The sequence below is a fragment of the Cetorhinus maximus genome, chromosome 6, assembly GCF_964194155.1.
Source record: "Cetorhinus maximus chromosome 6, sCetMax3.hap1.1, whole genome shotgun sequence".
Taxonomy (NCBI): Eukaryota; Metazoa; Chordata; class Chondrichthyes; order Lamniformes; family Cetorhinidae; genus Cetorhinus; species Cetorhinus maximus.
Window position 1 is genome coordinate 16,728,762 of NC_135884.1, and position 22,511 is coordinate 16,751,272.

General features: G+C 39.7%; 1 protein-coding gene across 11 annotated transcripts in view; it reads right to left on the bottom strand.

Moving 5' to 3' along the window:
- setd5 (SET domain containing 5) overlaps positions 1 to 22,511 on the bottom strand; it is a 169,940-nt gene that overhangs the window by 24,226 nt on the left and 123,203 nt on the right. For 10 of the 11 annotated variants that reach the window (XM_078543252.1, XM_078543259.1, XM_078543256.1 and 7 more), the window contains 3 exons: positions 21,982 to 22,232; positions 14,011 to 14,067; positions 1,801 to 2,358 (listed from right to left, as the gene is read on the bottom strand). In XM_078543252.1, coding sequence (XP_078399378.1) covers positions 1,801 to 2,358; positions 14,011 to 14,067; positions 21,982 to 22,232 — 866 coding nt within the window. The remainder of the gene's footprint in view (positions 1 to 1,800; positions 2,359 to 14,010; positions 14,068 to 21,981; positions 22,233 to 22,511) is intronic. The other variant, XM_078543260.1, reaches the window with a different exon arrangement.

Genomic DNA, 22,511 nt, shown 5'->3' on the forward strand with positions numbered 1-22,511 from the left:
CCTCTTCCACCTTTCAAGCCTATCTCTTTTGCACATCAATTACGGTGTGCATTGGTAATACACTGTTATTTTTCCAGCAAGATTTGGCCCATTATTAATTCTGTGGAAATACTCACTTTCTTCCCTTCCTCCCTGTGACAAGGTACATCTGAAATATAAAAGAAAAATATTGCGGGCGCTGAAGCTCTGAAATAAAAGCAGAAAATGCTGGAAATACTCAGTTCAGATGAAAGGTCACAGACCTGAAACATTAACTGTTTCTCTCTCCACAGATGCTGTCAGGCCTGCTCAGTATTTCCAGCATTTTCTGTTTTTATAGCATCTGAAATACATTGCTGGCTGATGTGGCGGGTGCTGGCTGTCTCTGCCAGCGTGAGCTGGACTAGTTGTTGACCGAAGTAGAAATCACGTCTTATAGAAGGTTTTTACAAACACTTGACCTAAAAAGTGATCGCCTAGATTGGTTATGATCGCTTGAGGGGTCAGAGGAACTTTCCAGAGTATTTCTTTCCTATTGGCCCTATTTCCCACCCCTCTCCCCCCTCACTTTTCTTTTGCCTCTCCCAAAAGATTATGTGGCTCTGAGGCCACAGTGTCTACTCAAGATGTTCCAGCCATCACAAGTGTTGGGCAGGTTTGATGGACCAGCTCGGATGTTCTTACCCACCAATTTGCATATTCGGACTTATGGAGTGGGTGGATGGCGAGTGGAGAGAGCAGAAAGGTAAGAGAGGCGGGGAGGTGATGAAGCAGGAGAAATGACCTAGATCTGACAAAATTACTTTATCAGACACTTGAATGTAAGAGGAGTGCTTATTTGAATATTGGCAACAAATATTTGTTCACACCAGGCATGTTGGTATATGCCTCTGTATATAAGTGAGCTATCCAGTAAATAATACATATGCAAGTCATTGCTAAAAGTCAAACTATTACTATATGGTCAGTAATATTTAGCATTTAAAATGTAATAAACTGAAAAGGTTTCACATTTTGTTTCTTCCTCCACAATTAAATTTCATAGCCGAAAGAAGAGGGTTTGATTCAGTAGCCTAATACACATCTCATTTGTTCAGTGAGCCCAAGACATGTTCATTACTGGTGAAGGGTGCAACACTATAGTGCTTAGTCATATTGTCACTTGCTCTGATGAATGATGGGAAATATCTTGTGGTTCAGAATGTTTTAACTTTAATGAAAGAGTTATAGCATTGGGATTCCTTTAAGCATTTTAAAAAAAAAATCAGCAATCAGCACAAAGAACAACTTTATCCCATATCCTTTAGGCTCTCTTGTAAAATTGTTAAAAATGCTATTTTGAACGTTACTTTCTTGATCTTCCTTAAGTGTAGATTAAGTGTTCATCCCCAATGTGATAACATTAAAACCAAGTTCTGTGCTTGCCAGGCTTTGATTTTTCACACATTACAATGAAATAGGAGGAAAATCATGGGCTGACAAGTACAAAAGCAAAAGTTTAACCCAACATTTCCAACTCTAATATATTTGCTCTTTCTCAGTACCTCAAAACATTGGAACTCTTTCCTTCAGTCAGTCTCTTTTCCTCCTAAAATCTTCAGGCTTCTAAAAAAACAAATTTTGCTATGCTCGATAACTACTTTTAAATTTATCTAGTCTTCTCTTTTTTACCCTTTGTAAACATCAGAGCCCTCGAGTCCAGTCTTAAAATTACTATTGCGACTAGTTTAAACATACCCCCCTAAAAAATTCTCAGATGTGAGCTACCATTCATAGCGTTTTAGCATAATAATCAATAGATAGAATGAATTTGTTACTTGCCTTCTTCTTCTGTGGTGGATTTTGCTGAGCTGTTGCATTTCCTTCCAAATACAAAGGCTGCCGGTCTGCTTGAGGGGACATGGCTCCTTGCAGTGTCTCAGATAAGAGTCCTTGGCTTTGCCTGTTAAAGCAAGAGTCCCCAGATGGACTCATATACACAGTTTCTCCAAAACCTCGCTCCGAATGTGAAGATTTCCTCTCGTTGATGTAACCGGCTCTGTTCTCCAGTCCTCTGTATGGTCCCTCTAGCCTGTGTGTTGGAGTGAGGTCTCGGAGATTGGAGTTCAAAGGCGAACAGGCATAAATTAAATTAAACTCTGTCCTGAAGGTTTGTTCTGTATTTTTCAGGGATGAGAGACCATCACCGTTCCTCCCTGTAAGCCCAGTTTCAGTTTCACTGGGGAATGTTAATGCAGAACAAGGAGGCTGAGCAGCACAATCTGACAACAGCCCATCGGTGACCGCTGTAACCCGGAGTGTGGTAGTGTCCGGGTCAGGATGCAGAGAGAGATCTGAGAAGCCAGTCCTGGACTGGTCATTATCCGCTCTCAGAGGCGGCTGAAATGACAGAAGCAGGAACTATTTGTTAGTGACAATTAAAACATACGAGCCTGACGAGGGGATTGAAAATAAACTTCAATTTCACATGAGGCAGTTGACTGAACTCTGCTTCTGTTTAAACACCAGCACAGTAGTTTTAATATATTCCTGATCAATAGATTACAAAGAAACGTGTTAAATCAATATTAAATCGTAATCTTGGGTACATAATCTACTTACAATTTTGAACACATCTTCAATTGAAACATTTCTCTCACTGATAACTTCTGATGAATTTACAGTGCAATAGTGACTGCCCACCCCACCTCCCCAAACAAAGTTCTGGGTATTTTAAGATTTAAATATAAATGCAGGTAGTTGTAGTTTTAACAGGCACTCTACACTATGGCTCTATTAAATTCCTCCACAACATCTGGGTTAAATATCTAGAAGGCAAAGCTCTTTAAGAGCTTGTTGTTTGAAAATGGTAGTTTTCTTTATTCCAATAACCCCATCTTCATGTGGATCTCATAAAAAGTACATGTTCAAAAAGATTGTTTTGTTGACAGCTACTTCATTTAACATTTACACAGATGTTTGCACACAACATTAAACTAAACTTTTTCCTCTCCTTTACAAAATACTTATACTGGAATTAAATTTTTAGTTGAACTAGCAAATGGATGATGTCAAAGCAGGGAGTGAAAGATTTTGGTGTTGTGTTTTGGGACTATACGTCATAGGTCTCCAAAGTTGGTCTCTGAAACAAATCTGAGCTGAAGGAAAGTTTTTTTTTTACTTCGTTGATTTAAAATCGAAACAAAAAATTCCCCACAGAACTGCTGACCTCTCAAATGTACCAGCGCTACTGTCAGTCACACCTTCAAAACATAATGAGGAAATGCAACAGGAATGTCATGTGGTCCTATAACCAAAGCTAATAACATAGTATGTTTTTTAGATAAACAATGTTTGACATTGTCAGATTCACTCCTGTGGATCAACGATAGACTAATCAGAGTGCTACCCACCTCCATATGCATCCAATTATAGTGTACCAAAACACAGACTGTTTTAAGAAAAAAAAATCAACATAGGTTGGTAGATGCTATAAGACCTCAACCTAGCAATAGAAGAATGATAATCTGGTGATCCAGCAGGGTACTGTATGTTAGTGATCAAATAATATGTCTTTATCATGTGGCATCAGAAACAGTAGGATTTTTCTTTGCAAGGCTAACTATTAAGAGAGTGGCATTTAGACAGTGGACTTTTACTCTCATACATTCTTACAAAATGAAAGAACCACCTCTTCTAACTAATACATCAGCCATTTATTGAATGACTGTGTGCAGATCTGTGGAAGGACAAACTGCCCTTAAATGTGAAAATAAAGAAAATTACAAAAATATTTTAAATGTTTCTTTTAATCACACTCACTAGCCAAATTTCACTGAAAAATTAAGACTTTTAGCTAAAGAAGCTTCACTTCAACACCTTCCTAAACTGATTAAGCATAGAGCCTAAGAGCCCAGAACCCTTTAAAATTAAAACGTACTGAAATTGAAAACCCCTTGATACACATGTTGTGGCAAGTATGCACTGCTGGATTGGTAACGTAATAAATCTGAAGCCTTCAAATTTAGATAGCTAGAGTCTAACAGAAGTGGTACAATCAGTCAACTGCTCCCATCATCAGGCTCGGATCCTTTGTTCCGTCTTTTTTCAACCTGGAGTCTATGAATACTTTGAAAAACTTTGGGTACACAATATATCTTACTGCTGTCAATGCTATATTGATAAAGAGCATCACACAATGATTACATAAATGCCTGGGTACATTCCTTATTCAGAAAATATGTAATTTGATGCTTTGCTAGTCACCTCCATTATGTTAGTTTAATGGCAGTTTTAATGCATGTTCATTCACAGAATCAGACACAAGGGGTTTCTATGTTTCATTGATAATTAAACTCCTGAAATAATCATTATACATCTGCTGCAGTGGATCATTAAAGCCCATACCATCTTGACTCACTTGATAATTTTTTGTATCATTGTTAGGGACAACAGATTATAAAACTGTGAGAATTTTATTTTAATTTATCCATTTTAAAGCAACTATGCTTTTCCTTATAGTTGTGGTTTTCTGACATATAGATAGAAACTCAGCAAAGTCAATGACATTTTGTTCCTAGTGCTATAATGAAGCCACTGAATGCTTTGCAGTAACATTATAGAACATAAACATTTGTGTTCTCACTCCACTGAATACCTGATCTATTTCCAACTCTGGGCTTGGCTTTGTGACTGGCAGGAACCGTAAGAGCATAGAGCAGAGATCACTCGTCTGAATGTACAAAGCACATGATCCTTCAAGTATCACAGTGGAGTCTATTCTCCCAGCAGTAAATCCTCTCTCTAATCACTCTACATCTTTCATTTCATTGCTGCTACTTGTTAATTTTTTGGCGTAGTCCCCATGCCACTTAGAGTCACGGCTTTACAACTATGTGCCCCACTGAATTACTGAAAGAACAGGAAACACTATTTCAAAATTGTAATTTCTGAAATAAAGAAAAAGTAAGGCAGCCCCTATTCTTTAACATATGCCTCAAATACCCACAGGGAAATTAACAGTTGTTGAACACAAAGCTATTATAAAGAAAAATGTTAAGCCCTGCCATAAACCAAACTCCTTTTGACTTAACTAGCAGCCACTATCAGTCCATTGGGAAGAAATACTGTTTAATATTAAAAATAACTGTGTTTAGTGTGTGCTGAAGCACCTGGATTTCAAAGAACAAGAATTCTTTGCTGTTTTTTCTAGATTTAACTTAATAATTTTCCTTCAGAAGCAAAGTCAACCCAACTTCAGACATATAAAAATAAAACTTTCAAATAACGTAGTATGCAGCTGTTCGGTTAACCTCAGCTGCCAAAGCTAACTCCAGCGCATGCAAGCTAATATGAGGAATTGGCATCCCTAATCTGACAGTTTCCCGACTGGAATGCAAGTACTCCGACTGCTTACTTTACAGGGTTTTATTTGGTCTTCTGTTCTCAAGCCAAATATCAGGCACATTGGAAGTATCAGCATTTATGCCGCCTACTTCAGAAGCTTGAAACCAAAAGGGTAGGAGGAAAGGAGACCACCAGGTAATAACTACAATTAGTTGCTCCATCACCTCTTCAGCAGAATTGGGAAAACATAGCTTATTTCAAATTGATATATAAATATGCTGCAGCACAGTCCCAGGCTCAAGAAAAACTTTTACTAAGTTTTTTTCAAAATTAAGAAACTGGGACCCGATCATGTAGTGTTGCTGAACTGACATGCACATATAACATAAAAATGTGAAAATGTAAACATGTTTGTGACAATATAATTTTATGGTGGAGCTGAGGTGTTAAGGATACCTATGCTCAAAACTGAGAGATATATCATGAGAACAAAATGATTTCTGGTTGAACATGCACTTCCCAGGAACTTCGCTGCTCATTCAGCATCTGGGGGTTGAAACGAGGCACTTGTTACCAGGTAATTTATCACTTTCAGACTGGCGCACCAGTTTCAGGAAAGTGCTGTTATACTGTTCAATCATTACTACTCTCCTCAATTTATATTTTTGCCCAGTGCTGAGCAGGGGCAGAGCCAGCAAATGTAGCGTCAGCTCCGAGGAGCCAAGAAAAACTGAATCTCTACTGTCAATAGAAAAAGATGAAATTAGGCCATTTTGAACATATAGGTACCTTAAAAAAATAACATTAATTAGCTTCATGTGGGCACTGTACTTTAAAACCAGCTACAGGTCCTGAAAATGGCTGCCAGTCAAATTGTTGATCCATGTTTTAATCCTATATTCAAAAAACAAAAAATGTATTTCTTCTGACTTGCGGATATTTCCCTAGTAATAGCCTAAAATATAAAATAATCCAGCTGAAAAAATCTAGCTTTTGCTTCATTATTACTCATTATTGTTTCATTATTGTTGTCCCTCTTCAACAAACCCCTTGTGTCTCATCTGTGAAAATGAATGGTCTGCAGTAAGCACTGCATCCTTAGGGTGAATGGTTAACATCTTAAATGTTAGACAGGCAGTAGGATTGGCTGCACAATCAAAATGGTTACACCTCACACACTCAGAAAAAGATCAATTAATGTAGGTGACAGCTGAGAATTGAGACAGCTGAGCCCAATTCTCCTTCACAAAGCAGCATGTTAATTAACTAACATCCATCTCAAGAGCAGAGATTCTGTCTGTGCATCAAAGATTAAATACCAGGTTTATGACCACACAAATGAGACCAGTAGCATCTTAGCTTTGAGCATCAGATTGTGAAAATGTTGCTTAAAAGCTGCAAAATATCACACCATGTGGAATATTTTAACATAACCATTCATTTTTTTGTGTGCGTAAAGATACAGGAAGGGAGGAGATAAACAAGGGGACACAATTTAATGAGGTTGCTACTTACTCCTCAACTCCAAAATATTTCTGTATGGAGGGAAATTCTGTTCCTTATTTGATCATTTTTAACAGTATAGTATAACTATGTGAAAGATTACTGGTTTCAATCAGTATCAACAAGGTCATGTCACTGTGTTTAAATGGCTGAGGGAACTGGAGTTCCCTATGATTGGTCCATGATTACGCTTTGCAAAGTACAGCAGTGGTTTGCTATTTCCTTCTCTTATGGAGTTCTTGATCTGCAAACAGCATGGACAAACTGCACTGTGCAAAACACATCAAGCAGAGGGTTTGGTCTCTGACGATCTTTGGATCAGTTGTTTGCCTAATCAAGTCTGCTTGTGTCAATATTCAAACTCATTACACTAATGTGGATTTTCTGCATTCTGCTTCGTGAGGCTTTGTAATATTCCATTTACTATCGAGTGTGAATTTACTTCATTTTCTTAGTGGTCCATTCGGCTTGCCTAGCTAAAAGCACAAAGCGGTTGTTCTGGGTGACCCTGAATACTACGTGCCACTCTGTTTTCATTTGTATTACTATTTATATGATGACAGCAGCAAATACCAAACGAGGCAACTTGCTGCCAACCATCCACAATATACGACGGGAAAATTATACTAAAGCAGCTTCAGCCAAGAAACGCACTGTGGAGGAAAAGCAGCTGGGATGAAGGGGGGGCCTGGCTCTACAGAATTAATACAAGGATTATTACTGTGGGATAAATACAGGAATGTTGAGGGCAACCTGTAAATATAGAACAATTATTTAATGAACTTGGATTGCTCAACCAGATTCGCTATAAATGTTAGCAATTAAGGCTTTAAGATAATTAGATATCTCAAATATTCTAAGAGCCACTGCAACCATCCAGTGGTATTTGTCACTGTCATTCTACAAGTCTGGGGCCAAATCTCCTCCAAATTCCACTGAAGCTTTAGTCTGGGGCCGTGAGGGACCTAGCTTCCGTATGACACCACAAAGAAGCACAGCTGAGGATTTGTTGATGGAAAGGCTGGGTACTGACAGGGAGAGACTCACACATTTGGCTCTCATATTCGCAGTGTTGCTCGCCAGCAGTGAGGGCTGAAGATGAGGAGGCGGTGGCATAGTGGTATTGTCACTGGACTAGTGTTCCAGAGACCCAGGGTAATGCTCTGGGGACCTGGGTTTAATTCCCATCCATGGCAGGTGATGAAATCTGAATTAAATAGAAATCTGAAATTGAAAATCTGATGATGACCTTGAAAACATTGCTGATTGTCAGAAAAACCCATCTGGTTCACTAATGTCTTTTGAGGAAGGAAATTTGCCATCGTCTGGCCTACATGTGACTCCAGACCCACAGCAATGTGGTTGACTCTTAAAATGCCCGCAATTAGAGAAGGGCAATAAATACTGATACCCACATCCCATGAACGAATTAAAAAAGCAAACAAAAGTGGAAAGTATGCTAACTCTTTTCCCCCACACACTAGATGTTACATCGATCTGTTGGACACACAAGAGGTTCAGCCCCAAGACATGCAGGTTGTAGGCTGACTGGCATGAGGACATGCCTGGCACTCATGAACCAAACTCCAATCTATAGGCAAATAGCTCTACTGCCTTGTGTAGGGGGGATCGACTTCTAAATATGTAATCTTTCCGGCAACTTCTGCAACAAAGCCACTGGCAAACGTAGTGCTTTGCGTTCCTTTGGGCTCAGTCTGGAAGGTCATGAGGAGGACCATGTCAATTTGAGCTGAACATTGACACAGCATCTCTACAAGAGTACAGGCCTGCAGAGAGTGGATCATTGAAAAAAAAGCATAACACGTTCATCTGGCAGGGAAAAAGTGCAGAGAAAGCGTGTAAGCAAGGTGTAGGTTTTGCTGTAAGGAACTCACTACTCTTGATCATAGGACACCCATAAATGGTTCACAGCATGTTCTCTCCATCTGCCTCTCAACTCAAACAGAGTCAGTTAACCTCATGAGTGTCTATGCTTCAACACTGTGCTTCACCGCAGAAGCAAAAGACCATTTGAGGAGCTTGGCACTGTTATCAGCAAAATTTGGGCAGCCAGGGTCTCCAAAAACTTTGCCCAGGCTTACACCCTGGAGAGGACACTCCAGTTTCACTGCAGAGCGTTAAAAGAACATGAAAACAGCAGTGACGAGTGATAAATCCACCTCCATTGGTGTAGGGGTGGGTGCTATGGGTTGTTTCCAACAGTGAGGTGGGGGGACCATCGTCTCCCACTGGTCAGCCACTGCCCTCCTCAAGTCGGGCTGTTCCGGACTAGTAAGGTGCTGACCTTCTAGGGTCCATCTGCTTCAATTTGCTTGGCTTAAAACCTTGGCTCAACAAGTGGACAGAATCCCATTGTTCCCTACAAACAAACAAAAAGATGCCAACCATTCAATTGGAAAACTGGAATGTCAGGACCATGTTCACGAGACTGACATATGACTTGTGGCTGGTTGATAATGTGTGCAACACAGCTATGAACTTGATAGGCTGAACATTGGCACAGCATCTCTACAAGAGACCAGGCCTGCCGAGAGTGGATCATTGAAAGAAAAACATAACACATTCATCTGGCAGGGGAAAAGTGCAGAGGAATCGTGTAAGCAAGGTGAAGGTTTTGCTGTAAGGAGCTCACTGCTCTTGATCATAGAACACCCATAAATAGTTCACAGCGTGTTCTCTCCGTCTGCCTCTCAATTCAAACAGTTAACCTCATGAGTATCTACGCTTCAACGCTGTGCTCTACTACAGAGGCAAAAGACCATTTGAGGAGCTTGGCATGGTTATCAGCAGAATCCCTAAGTCAGAACATCTTTACCTGCTGGGGAGTTTCAAGGCATGAGGCATGGCCCTCCTGCGAAAGCTGAATGACAATGGACAGAGACCATATGAGCTTTGCTGCTCCTATGATCTTTGTAAAACCCACACCTCCTTTCAGAACAAACAAGGAGTCCTGCAGAAATCCGAGATCAGGGCACTGGCACCAACTGAATTTGATCATCACCAGACATGACTGTTTGCACAGCATTCTCAACACATACAACTACCCCAGCGCTGACTGTGATACAGATCACTCCCTGGTGTGCACTAGAGTGAGGATGCAACACGTGAAACATTCTCATTCAAAGCAGGAATGCCTTGCTCGTATCAAAGTCTGCCTAGCAGATAAAAACCAACAGGTCCACAACTCGATTGTACAGGTGCTCTCCAACAGAAGCGAAATGGGACATACATCGATTCACCACCTACATAGTGTACTCTCAACATATGGGAATCAAAAGTGAAAAATTGTTAACTGGTTCAAGGCTACTGTCACTGTGATGGAACTTGTCATTGAAGCCAAGAAGTCCACTCACATTAATTACAAGAGTGATCCGAGCAAGAAAACTCAATGCGCTAACAGTTGCTTGAAGTAAAGTCCAACAGACTGCTAGCTGCTGCACCAGTGCTAACACAGAATATCCAGATATTCTTTGACACAGGGAATGTCAGAGGCATGTATGAAGAGATCAAAAAGGCCATCACCAATGAAAATGGCTCGACTGAAAACAAAGGTAGAGGAAGTAATCACCGGCTAGTTGGAGATATAGGTGGAACACCACCTTGACTTGTACTCTAGGGAGAACACTGTCACCGTGGAAGCTCTGGACAGCATAGAAAGCCTGCCTCTCATGGCAGAGCTGGATATCAAACCCACAATGGAGGAGCTTAGGAAAGCTAGCTTATCATGGGTAAAGCTCCAGGTGCTGATGCCAGTCCAGACCACCTGAACTCATCAAGCACAGGAAACAGGCACTCCTGCAGCATCTGCATGAACTTCTCTGTCTCTGTTAGGAGGGGGGGAGTGCCTCAAGATATACATGTTGCAAAAATTGTAACCCTGTAAAAGAACAAGGGTGACTGCAACAACTTGAAATAACTCTGCTGAGCATTGTGGGAAAAGCAATTGTCTGTATTGCCCCTGTCAGGCCACAGATCTTGGCTGAACACATCTATCCCGAATCCCAGTGTGGTTTCAGAATTGGAAGATCTACAATTGACATAATCTTCTCAGTCCAGCAGCTGCAAGAGATGTGTGAACAAAGGGAACCACTATATATTGCCTTCATCGATCTGACCAAGGCATTTGATCACGTGAGCAGAGATGGTCTATTTAAGCTGCTCAAGAAATTTGACTGCACACCAAAGCTGCTCAATGTGATTTCCTCTTTCCATAACAACATGATGCGTAAGGTTAGTTATGACGGGGTGCCATCGGAACCCTTTCAGATCCACAGTGCGGTCAAATGGGGGTTATGTTCTGGCACCAACACTCTTTGGCATGTTCTTTCTGTGCTGCTGTCATACGCCTTCAGGTGATCTATTGAGGATGTCTACCCATATACTAGAACTGACAGAAAGCTGTTCAGCCTTACTCGTCTGAGATCCAAGACAAAGGTAGGTCAAGTACTCAGAGTTGCTTTACGTTGACAATGCTGCAGCAATATTCCATACTGAGGAACACCTGCAGTGTGTTCAACTAATTTATTAGAGCTTTTTGAGGAAGTAACAAGCAAGGTGGATAAAGGGGAACCTGTAGATGTGGTATACTTAGATTTCCAAAACGGATTTGATAAAGTGCCACATCAAAGGTTACTGCACAAGATAAGAGGCACATGGTGTAGGAGGTAACATATAAGCATGGATAAAGGATTGGTTAGCCAATAGGAAGCAGAGAATGGGGATAAATAGGTCTTTTCTGGGTTGGCAAGCTGTAACTAGTGGAGTGGCACAGCGATCAGAGCTGGGGCCTCAGTTATTTACAATCTACATCAATGATTTGGATGAAGGGATTGAATTTATGGTAGCTAAATTTGCTGATGACACCAAGATAGATAGGAAAGTAAGTTGTCAAGAGGAGGTAGAGAGTCTGCAAAGGGAGAATGACAGGTTAAGTGAATGGGCAAAAAAGTGCAGATGGAGTATAATGGGGGAAAATGTGAACTTGTCTACTTTGGCAGGATAAATGGAAAAGCAGTATGCTATTTAAATGGAGAGATTGCATAACTCAGTGGTACAGATGGAATGCTGGTGTTTATTGCAAGGGGAATGGAATATAAAAGTAGAGAAGTTTACTGTAGCTGTACAGAGCATTGGTGAGACCACATCTGGAATACTGTGTGCAGTTTTGGTCTCCCAATTTGAAAAAAGAAAATAATTGCATTAGAAGCAGTTCATAGAAGGTTCACTCGACTCATTCCTGGGGTGAAGGGCTTATCCTATCAAGAAAGGTCGAACAGGTTGGGCCCATACCCGTTGGGAGTTTAGAAGAATGAGAGATGATCTTATTGAAACATTTAAGATCCTGAGGGAGCTTGACAGGGTAGATACTCGGAGAATGTTTCCACTCATGGGGGAGCTTAGAACTAGGGGATACAGTTTAAGAATAAGTGATCTCCCTTTTAAGACTGAGATGAGGAGAAATCTTTTCTCTCAGAGGGCCGTTAGTATGTGCTCTTCACCAGAGAGCAGTGGAGAATGGGTCATTGAATTTATTCAAGGTAGAGCTAGACAGATTTTTGATAGATGAGATAGTCAAGGGTTATGGGGGGCAGACAGGAAAGTGAAGCTGAGGCCACAACCAATATCAGCCATAATCTTATTGAATGGCAGAGCAGGCTCGAAGGGCTGAATGGTCTACTCCTGCTCTTAACCTAAGATAAGACCTATGTTCCTATGAAGGTCAAAGACTTTCTGTACATACCTCCGCTAAAAGACACCTGCAAGCTAGATATGAAGATGACGGACATTGACAGTAACAACTGGGAGACAGTCGCTGATGGCTGTGATCTCTTGAGGCTGATTGTGTGGAAGGGCATTGGAAGAGGCGAGAAGAAACAAAAAGCTCAGCTGACCATGAGGGTGACCCAGATAAAACAGGGGCCGGCAAATAGTGCACCTTCTCAGCCCACTATTTTCTTTGGCAGCAAATATGGCAGAGAGTGCGGCTCCTGAGCCACACCTGGAGATGCTTAACAGTGAGTTGACCACCATGGGGTAAACCATCCTATTACAAGACAGAAGGCTGCTACATTCTACGAGGAGCTATAAAATTCCATCATGGCAATCATCAGGAATATCCCTACTTATGCAACACATGGAAGCTTAGCTTCAGAAGTGGGCATTAAAAAAATGTTTCTGATTAAACCTGGTCATTTCTTTCCTCTTGAATGAACCATTAAAATCATATTTATGTATAGTGAGAAGTAGGCAGGAGATTCTAGATGATTCAATATTTAGATGACTAAACATGAGTGCACGTCATGTGAAAATCACTGTGATACAGAAAAATGTCAGTGAGGTACCTTAGCCAAGTGAGGTTGATCAACCATGAACTGAGCTACTGGACAAAATATATTTTAAATTAATTTGTTTTTATGAAGCTATAATAAATAACTCCATAAGTCAAATTCAACTGAGGTGGAAACAATTGTTTGCAGTGGAATCTACCTATATCAGAACTGCTACAGCCATTTGGCCCACATTAATGGTCATTTCAAGGAACACATTTCCACCATAAGTTTTTCAATAGCAATGAATGATTATGTTTTTCAAAATTCCATTCCCAAATTTTCTTTCAATATGATTTCAATTTGCAACAGGGCATAAATCAAGAGATAAGTCTTTATTAAAAACTTCCAATGAGTCAGGTATGTAAATCTGCTTAATATGTAACAAAGGAGTATCTTTTTTGAACGGGCCAGAAGGATTTTAAAGAATTATGTTGTAACATCATCAACGAGTTGACTAACCCTTACCAAATACGGTGTCTAGCCGTATTGTGCAATAATGTTGCTAAGTTATTTTATGCTCTGGTTTCATCATCCTCATTTTAAGTTTAGTTGGGTTCATATGTTTGTTTTCTCATCAGATACACAGACAGATTTGTGACCCCCAATCCTTATCTCACTCTCTCTCTCTCTCTCCCCCCCAACCCCAAAGGTGATTTTTTGCTATTTTATTCTCAACTCTGAATCAAACTTTGGCAAGATTAATGACTTAAATCAGACATGCATAAATTCAACCAGATGTATCATAATGAGAATCATGCAGTAAAAGGGCTGGGTAGGAATCACAGAAAGAGAGAGAGAGAGTTGCCACAAGGGCTTACTTCAGCTTTTCTAAGTGAGATACTGGGATAACTACCTCCGGTGAAAACGGCTCAGGCCTATGCACTGGGGAACTCTCAGGAGAGGAAATGTTCTAAGAGAAGGGAAAAGCATGTTATTAGAACTCTACTCACAAGTTGGGCAAGCAAAAGCAAGAGAAAGCCACAGTCTTTTATTGTAAAACTGATTTAGTTACAAACAAACTCGAGGGGAAAAAAATTGTATTTTACCACAAATCCAAATGACTGGATAATCTTAAATGCACAAATAATTATACCAATGACTGCACAGTTTGGCAATGTGCAATACACAACTAAACTCTAATAAGGACTTTTTTTAAGAAACTAAAGCACTTCCATTTAAAAAAAAACGCTAGGTCAGTTAGAAGTGATTTAAAATCTGAAAATTAATGAAAATTATTTCTTATCAAGTCTTCAACCTTACACACTTTCCCCCCGCCCCCCACAAAAAATGGTCAGCTACTTTTACTTAGCTGGACCTTCCCTCCTGGTGAGGGAATAACTACATTACAAAAGCAACAATCCATTTCAAAAGGTTACAGAAGTAGAGTTGTGACTGGTGCTCAAGCCTGAAGGGCTTGGCTCCACGTCCTCTATACTCACTTCCATACATCACAACAGTTGGTAGACATGCAGTTGTTGGTCCACCTACTGTAAGGTATGATTTGACAGCAGCAAATTGCTATAGTGGAGTAACGCAAAAGGTGGTGAGAGTTGACACATAGGGTATTGAGCACAAACACACTGGAGTTTAAAAACAGAATTTAGAGCTTAGGGAAAAATAGACAACAGCCTTAAAAACCTCTCAACAAAATAATACAGGCAACTGGTCAAAATGGCACCATCCAATCTTCATGCAAATATGTAGTAGAAAACTAACTGCCATCACTAATCAAGTTCAACTCTCCCACTTCTGCCATATGCAGCAGCTTAATGAGGAAGATGCTGCTTCATTTTTGTTGCTTTGCCATTAGTGCTCAAAATAAAACCCTTTTCTCCGTGTTTGTTTGTAAACCAAAGCACAACAAGAATAAAACAATAACTTGTGGCTCAATGTTAGGCTTTATTAAAATAAAATGACAATGCAAAACTAAACTGGAGTGTTTCTTGGTCTATGAAGAAGCATTAGAAGATTAAAAATGGCAATGTGTCAATGTGCAGACCCCATAGAGTCTGTTGTGGCAAGCATGTCAGAAGCTGGATGTGCACAATGGCCAGATTAAAGCCATATGTTCTCAGGCTTGGTAATACACTGGTAAAGCCACAGTGTCAAGAATTTTTCTCAGGCTGAGACTTCACAATAATGCCCCTCACAGTCTTAAGAGTAGTCTGAGGCAATTGTAAACATATTCTGTGAAATATGACCTGTTACCTTTTCACTAATACCATCTTTTTACAGCCATTAGCAATACGTCTTGGCTGGCCCACTCTGCAATGCAGTAACACACTTACAAAATAAGCTGTTAAATATTTTCCAGCCTCATGAGTATACCCTTTATTAGCACAGAACAAATTCAAATTGACTCTTATAATATTTAAAGAAACAAGACGCAATATCAAGTGAAATCAGAAGAGGCAATATTGTTAAGACAAAGGCTGGAATTATTGATATTCAGATAGCTCCTTAGATAATGCAATTAATTTGTTAAAGGAGGCACAGTTCAGAGAAACATTCGATCCTTCAGCATTCTTCCCCAATAAACTGGAATGGTTTCAGTGAATGGGATTATGTTTTCAAGATGAGTGTACCACCTTATTAAGATCTATGCTGTCCACTATAGGTGTTATAGAAATTGAATGTTATCCTGCCAGGATATCCTAGGTGCTAACACATTGCCTCACCTTTCTCATACTCGAACTGCAGAATAAAGGTGGTGACAATTCAAAATAAACACTGTACATACAAACAGAACAAAAACTCATGTAATAATAATAGAGAAGAATGTTCCAAATAGTTCAATTGGTCTTGTTACGTTCTCTTTATTTTAACCTCTTGGCACTAGTAAAAAAAGTATTTTGAAGGCCATTTTGATTTATCAAGTTTAGAATTTTCTGTCAGCACGTAGTGATTCATGATAAAAACCCACAGAATGCAAGAACACGAAATGAAGTTTGTAAACTATTTTGGTTGGCCCATGAAAGAACCTAAGAGAACACCCCATGGAATAATTTTCAAAATCTAAATATGAACAAGGATCAAGGGGATAGCCAGCAAACAGAAGTAATGGAGTCACTCTGCCAAGAAAAGTTTAAAGCAAAATTCTCTGAAACCAGATGCGAAGTACATACTCCAGGAGTTTGACACAATGCAATTTTTTTGACTTGGACATTTATTTTTTTTAAACAAGGTTGAAACTGTGAACTGAGTCCTTATCCTGCATTGTATTAGGACTTCACAGAAAAATACACACATGCATATTATATATTTAGTGTGTGTTTTATATATATTATAAATATTATATACCATCATTAAAATTAGAGGTTGTAACAAAGTTGGAAACATACTGAGTAACTTTAATAGGGGCCTGATGGAAAATCATGTCAGGTGGTTCATGCCAGGAAATAATATGAACAGCCACAGCTGACTACCTGGAAATAAAATGCCATTAGTGGAGAAATGAACGCATATGCTGTGCTATTAGCATGAGAAATAACATCCTAAGAGAGAAGGAAATATATTTCTACTTGTAGTCATCCTCTCTTCATATTATGCTGCTTAAAAAATAACTCAACATTAGTTAATGAAGATAGTAGCTCCTTCAGATTAGTGCCAGTCAGGCTGTAAATTTTAACATGCCAGAAATTAGAAATAGAGCATCCCAAGTTCCAGCTTTTCAAGTGCCAATTAGTGGCAAATTTGAGGTAAGTTTTGTATTGATTTCTGGAATTGAGACTGTTGGAGCACAATGACAGCCAATGACATTTTACAAGTGAATTAATCCAACTATTTATTCTACACCAGTTTAAAAAGCTATTTACTTACAATATTAAATTCAAAACTTTTGATGCTATGAATTCTGGGGTACACTTCTATACAAATCCCTTCCTAAAAAGATGGTGAATCATACTGAAATGAAGGGATAAGTAGACTAGCAGCCTATGGCAAGTTGCTTCTGTGTGAACCTAGATAGTGAGTGTTCGCAGACTTCTTGGCTCACTGCATAGCAATCGCGAGTGGGAAACCTGACAACTTTCCCTTCTTTCCATTCTGAACAGAACTGTAATGCCAAATCTCTTAAATAAAGAATGGGCACTTGGCACAAGTGAAAATTTATTTCGGCAAGGAATCAATATCTTCAGGAGATAAGAGGGAGAAATGGGATTATTTCTGGTCTCAAGCTTTTGCCAATGTCTTTTATCACAAGTTGCTAGGAGATATTTGAAATTGGCAGGGCCTATCTACTATGGGAGGATAACTGGCCATAACTCCCTGTCACTGAGATCAGGAAATAACATTTACTAACAATTTTATATCGTGCCTTACACACCAGTCAGGTTGTTATAATTTGCTTTAAAAAAAGGCCAAGATTTCAGAACCTATTGACCCCATAATTTCTGATTAATTTTCTAAAGCAGTTTCCAGTTACAGCTTATGCAACTCAACACAGGAGAATTGCTTTGGGGATGCAAAGTTCTTCTTTCATTTGTTACAAATGACTGAGAAGGAGCACAATTCATAAGCCTCCAGCCACACCTCAGCCAAGCTTATCTCAGAGGTAGCGCTCTTGTCTCCAAGTCAGAACTTAGTATGTTCAAGCCACCTCAGGCCAATACTGGCAGTGCAGTATGAGGCAGTGCAGAACTGAGGAAAAGTTACATTGTCAATGAAACGTCTTTCAGAGGGTGCATTAAAACCAAGGCCTTGTTTACCTCTTTAGGTAGAGATAAAAGATCTCAAAGCAACATTTGTAGAGGTCAACATCTACACCTCAACAAAAGCCACCAAGGGACCGATTAACGTGGTCATTTGTAACCTTTAGTGTACAAATTGGTTACCACATTTGCCTGCATAAACAGTGACTACACTTAAAAATCATTCATTGGGGGTATGTAGCACACTGGGTTGTGCTGAGGACGTGAAAGGCTCTTACTCAATAGGAGTTCTTTCTTCCTATAAGGATTTGAAGAAGATTATCACTCAAACTGAAGGACTGTCCTAATTTTTCATATGTTGTACATATGCTTCCTTGCATCTTGGGCTATATTCTCAGAATCCTCCCCCTCTCACTCTTCCAGAGTTTAATTAGTATGCAATGGTTAAAAATGAGGAAATATCTCGCAGCTTTAATGACAGATGATGTTCGGGGAGGTGTTATGTTCATTTGGACAAAAATGAAAAACTTAAATTCTAAAAATCAAACAGTGGATCAAAGAAGCTTGTAATTATTTGAGGACTACAGCATTTCTGAAATAATCACACAATTCACTTTTAAGGTATTAGTTTAGATTACTTTGCACTAAAAACTGTACTCTGCCTAATGCTGTTTCTAAATGCCAGTTTATAATGTCAATTGTCGAGATATCTATTGAAATTTGCTCTCTCAAATATATTATGAGCAGGCTGAAAAATCTCCGGTACTTGAGGTGGCCACGTGACTTGAAACAGCACCACAGTGAGTAACACTGATTCACAACTCTAATCCTGCACACACTACATCAATGGGGGTCATGTTGAATGAAATTTCAAGCTTCCTCCCACAAGGAGACATTGACGTAAGTTACTCAACTAGTTAAGTGACCCTATGCATTTGGCCACCAGGCATGAAGGTAGTAGTCTGGAAAGAAATGATGTGCCAAAAAGTAATTTGGGCTTGTGGGGGTGGAGTGGCGGGAGGTGTGTGTGTGTATATAGAGAAGGGAAATTCTGAAAAGTTAATTAAATTGAGGAAATACACTGCAAGCCCACATGCCAGGTTTTGTCAAGTTGACTTCCAAGTCCTATCCACTCCCATTTCTTGTTTAACTCCAAAAATCTTGATGTGCAGAGCAAAGGTACAACAACCAAAAAATATAAGCATTCGCATTATCATTACTCTAACAAATTAATACTAATGCTCACATCTTATACTTTCAATATTAAAGTGAAAGGAAGGTTTAGTACATCACCATCTCCTTTTATTGATGCAATTTAGAATTCATACTTCAGAAAAGTCATATCCATCTTTAATAACCTCATCCATGTCAGTCAATAAAGCTTCGAACAACTGGCTGAGCAACAGATCACAGCTTTTTTCTTGGGCGGGGGGAAGATTGTGAGGTGGGATGGTGGGGGATGCAGGATGCATAGCCAAAGCTGCTAGATATATGTTTTGTCGGAACAGCAACTGCAGCTTTTTTTTTAAAGCTTTGAAACATATCACAGCCTTGAAGCTTAATATTTTGCTTTTTTCTTAAACACCAAATATTTTCAGACTGATCTATGCAGCATGGAGGTTGAAGTGGGTCTGGACTATCCCCTTAATGAAGTATCAGGGAAAATACTTCCGTTATTTGCTTATTTCCGTTAGCGTCATAAAATTGCAAACACATGTAGAAATAGAGAAAAGGTGAAATCTTCCCGTGTGTGTTTTAGGGGAAGCCATTTGGGAATTATGTTTAACACTTCCTTCCACTTAAAAACTCCAACATCATCAGGACATTCTTGTTGACATTAAAGTATTACAAAACTGTTCCAATGGTTAGATTCCTACATTTAGATCCATGTTATAAGATAAAGAGCACATGATGTAGCAAAATATTTTATTTTATTTCTCTATTTGATTCAATTTCTTTTGACTATTAGCAATTTGTTTCTACAGTGACGTAACACAGTGAAATCAACTAATTCCAACCCTACCCTGCTTGATCTCTCCTCTTAAACCTCCACAGACTCAGCTGCACATCAGCTGATCACAAATAAGCAACTTTGTGAAGCAGAGGAAGGGGGGAGTAAGAAAATAAATTTAAGAAAAATAATCCAAAAAGTGGTTTCGTTGTTTATGATCAGCTTTAATTGATTTTCTCTCTGTAATGCATTTTTCAGTTGCAACTAAACCATTAATTAATTAAGACAGATGTTTACTGCTGTCAATAATAAGAACACAGCTAAAAGACAAAGACAAATTTGTTTTGCACTATTAGTTTACAAGCACTTGGGAGAGCTGCTGCAATTGCATGTATACATGAGCTGTACTTCACCTTAGGTGTCGAAACACAAATGTTTACTGTCATACTGCTAGCTCAGCTCTAAGGCAAACACATTCATACTTCACCCATGTAGCATACAGTCTCGAAGCTTTGAAACTACAGGCACGTCAAAGTGAATCTTCATGATAATGTGGTACCATTATTCAAGAAGGGTAGTAGGGATAAACCAGGGAACAAAGGCCAGTGAGTCTAATGTCAATGGTAGGGAAACTTTTGGAAAAAAATTCTGAGGGACAGAATTAATCTCCACTTTGAGAGGCAAGGATTAATCAAGGATAGGCTTTGTCAGGGGGAGATCATGTCTAACAAATTTGAATTTTTCGAGGAGGTGACTAGGTATATAGATGAGTGTAGTGCAGTTGATGTAGTCTACATGGACTTCAGTAAAGCTTTTGACAAGGTCTCGCATGGGAGAATGGTCAAGAAGGTAAGAGCCCATGGGATCCATGGCAATTTGGCAAATTGGATCTAAAATAGGCTTAATGGCAGGAAGCAGAGGATGATGGTTGAAGGCTGTTTTTGTGACTGGATGCCTTTGCCAGTGGCAGTACGCTGTTTGTAGTGTACTTTAATGACCTAGACATGAATGTAGGAGGTATGATCAATAAGTTCACAGATGACACGAAAATTGGTGGTGTGGTAAATAGCGAGGAGGAAAGCCTTAGACTACAGGACTATATAGACGGTCTGGTTAGATGGGCAGAGCAGTGGCAAATGGAATTTAATTCTGAAAAGTGTGAGGTGATGCATTTTGGGAGGACTAACAAGGCAAGGGAGAACACGATGAATGATAGGATCCTAGGAAGTGAAGAGGATCAGAGGGACCTTGGTGTGCATGTCCACAGATCCCTGAAGGCAGCAGGAGAGGTAGATATGGTGGTTAAGAAGGCAAATGGGATACTTGTATTCAATGCCTTGACTAATAAAGGCGAGCAGGGAGGTTATGAAGGAGCTGTATAAAACGTTAGTTAGGCCACATCTGGAGTACTGTGTGGAGTTCTGGTCACCACACTATAGGAAAGAGGTGATCGCATTAGAGAGGGTGCAGCGGAGATTCACCAGGATGTTGCCGGGGCTGGAGCTATGAAGAGAGACTGGATAGGCTGGGGTTGTTTTCCTTGGAGCAGAGAAGGCTGCGAGGTGTACAAAATTATGAGGGGCATAGATAGGATAGATAGGAGGAAACTTTTCCCTTTAGTGGAGGGGCCAATAACCAGACGGCATAGATTTAAAGTAAGGGGCAGGGAGTTTAGAGAAGATTTAAGGAAAAATGTTTTCACCCAGAGGGTGAGGGGTATCTGGAACTCACTGCCTGAAAGGAAGGTAGAGGCGGGAACCCTCACAACATTTAAGAAGTATTTCAATGAACATTTAAAACGCCATAGCATACAAGGCTTTGGGCCAAGTGCTGGAAAATGGGATTAGATTAGACAGGGGTTTGATGACTGTCATGGGCATGATGGGCCTCTTTCCGTGTAGCAAACTCTATGACACTATGACACCATGATATGCAAAATAATCTCTCATCTGAGCAATCCAATAAAACAGTCAGAATCGATATACTAAAGATCATCTATTTTGAAAGCAAAGGGGTAGGCATTGCTGGTACCAAAGTGTATGTTTGTTCAGCTGGCATAAAACTCTGGCCCATTTATTTGCATCTAAATTAAACTGATTTAAAAAAATAATAATTCTGTCAAACAAGGTACAACATTGGAACAGTTTTATTTACGAAGATAAATCAAAAAATTAATTTGCATCAATAGTGTAGATGACAGCTCCTTTATTGGAGATATATTTACCTCAAACTGTAGTGGGGTATTACATCGGCTAGCAGCATGGGAGTGAAGGGGAGAGTAAACTACATTATATCCATTTTTCTTCTCCTCTTCTCCTGGAAACAAGGTGCAAGGTGTCATTATCGTCGGGCTGGACATAACTGTATCTGTGACAGATGCAGGCGCTGATAGTGGACTACAAGGTCCGGGCAAATCAGTCACACTCACGTCTGACAGATACCGGGCCTTTCGCTTCTTCAGAGGCGTTATCAACTCTACAAAAGAGAGAAATTATCATACATTTCATTATAAGTTGCAAAAGAGGTACATTTTAAACAAATTAAGCATCAGGGATACTTTAAACCTATGAATATACATAGTAGAGACAGTTTTCCCAGTGTGGGCTCTGTCAATGGTTCTGTTTTATGGTTATTTCCATAAAGATCCAGGGCGGAATTGTCCCAGATTTGCACTAAGTGCGGTAGCGGGAGGGAAAAATAACGTTTTACCCGCTGGCCTCATTGGCAGTTTTTCATGCTATATTGTCCTAATCC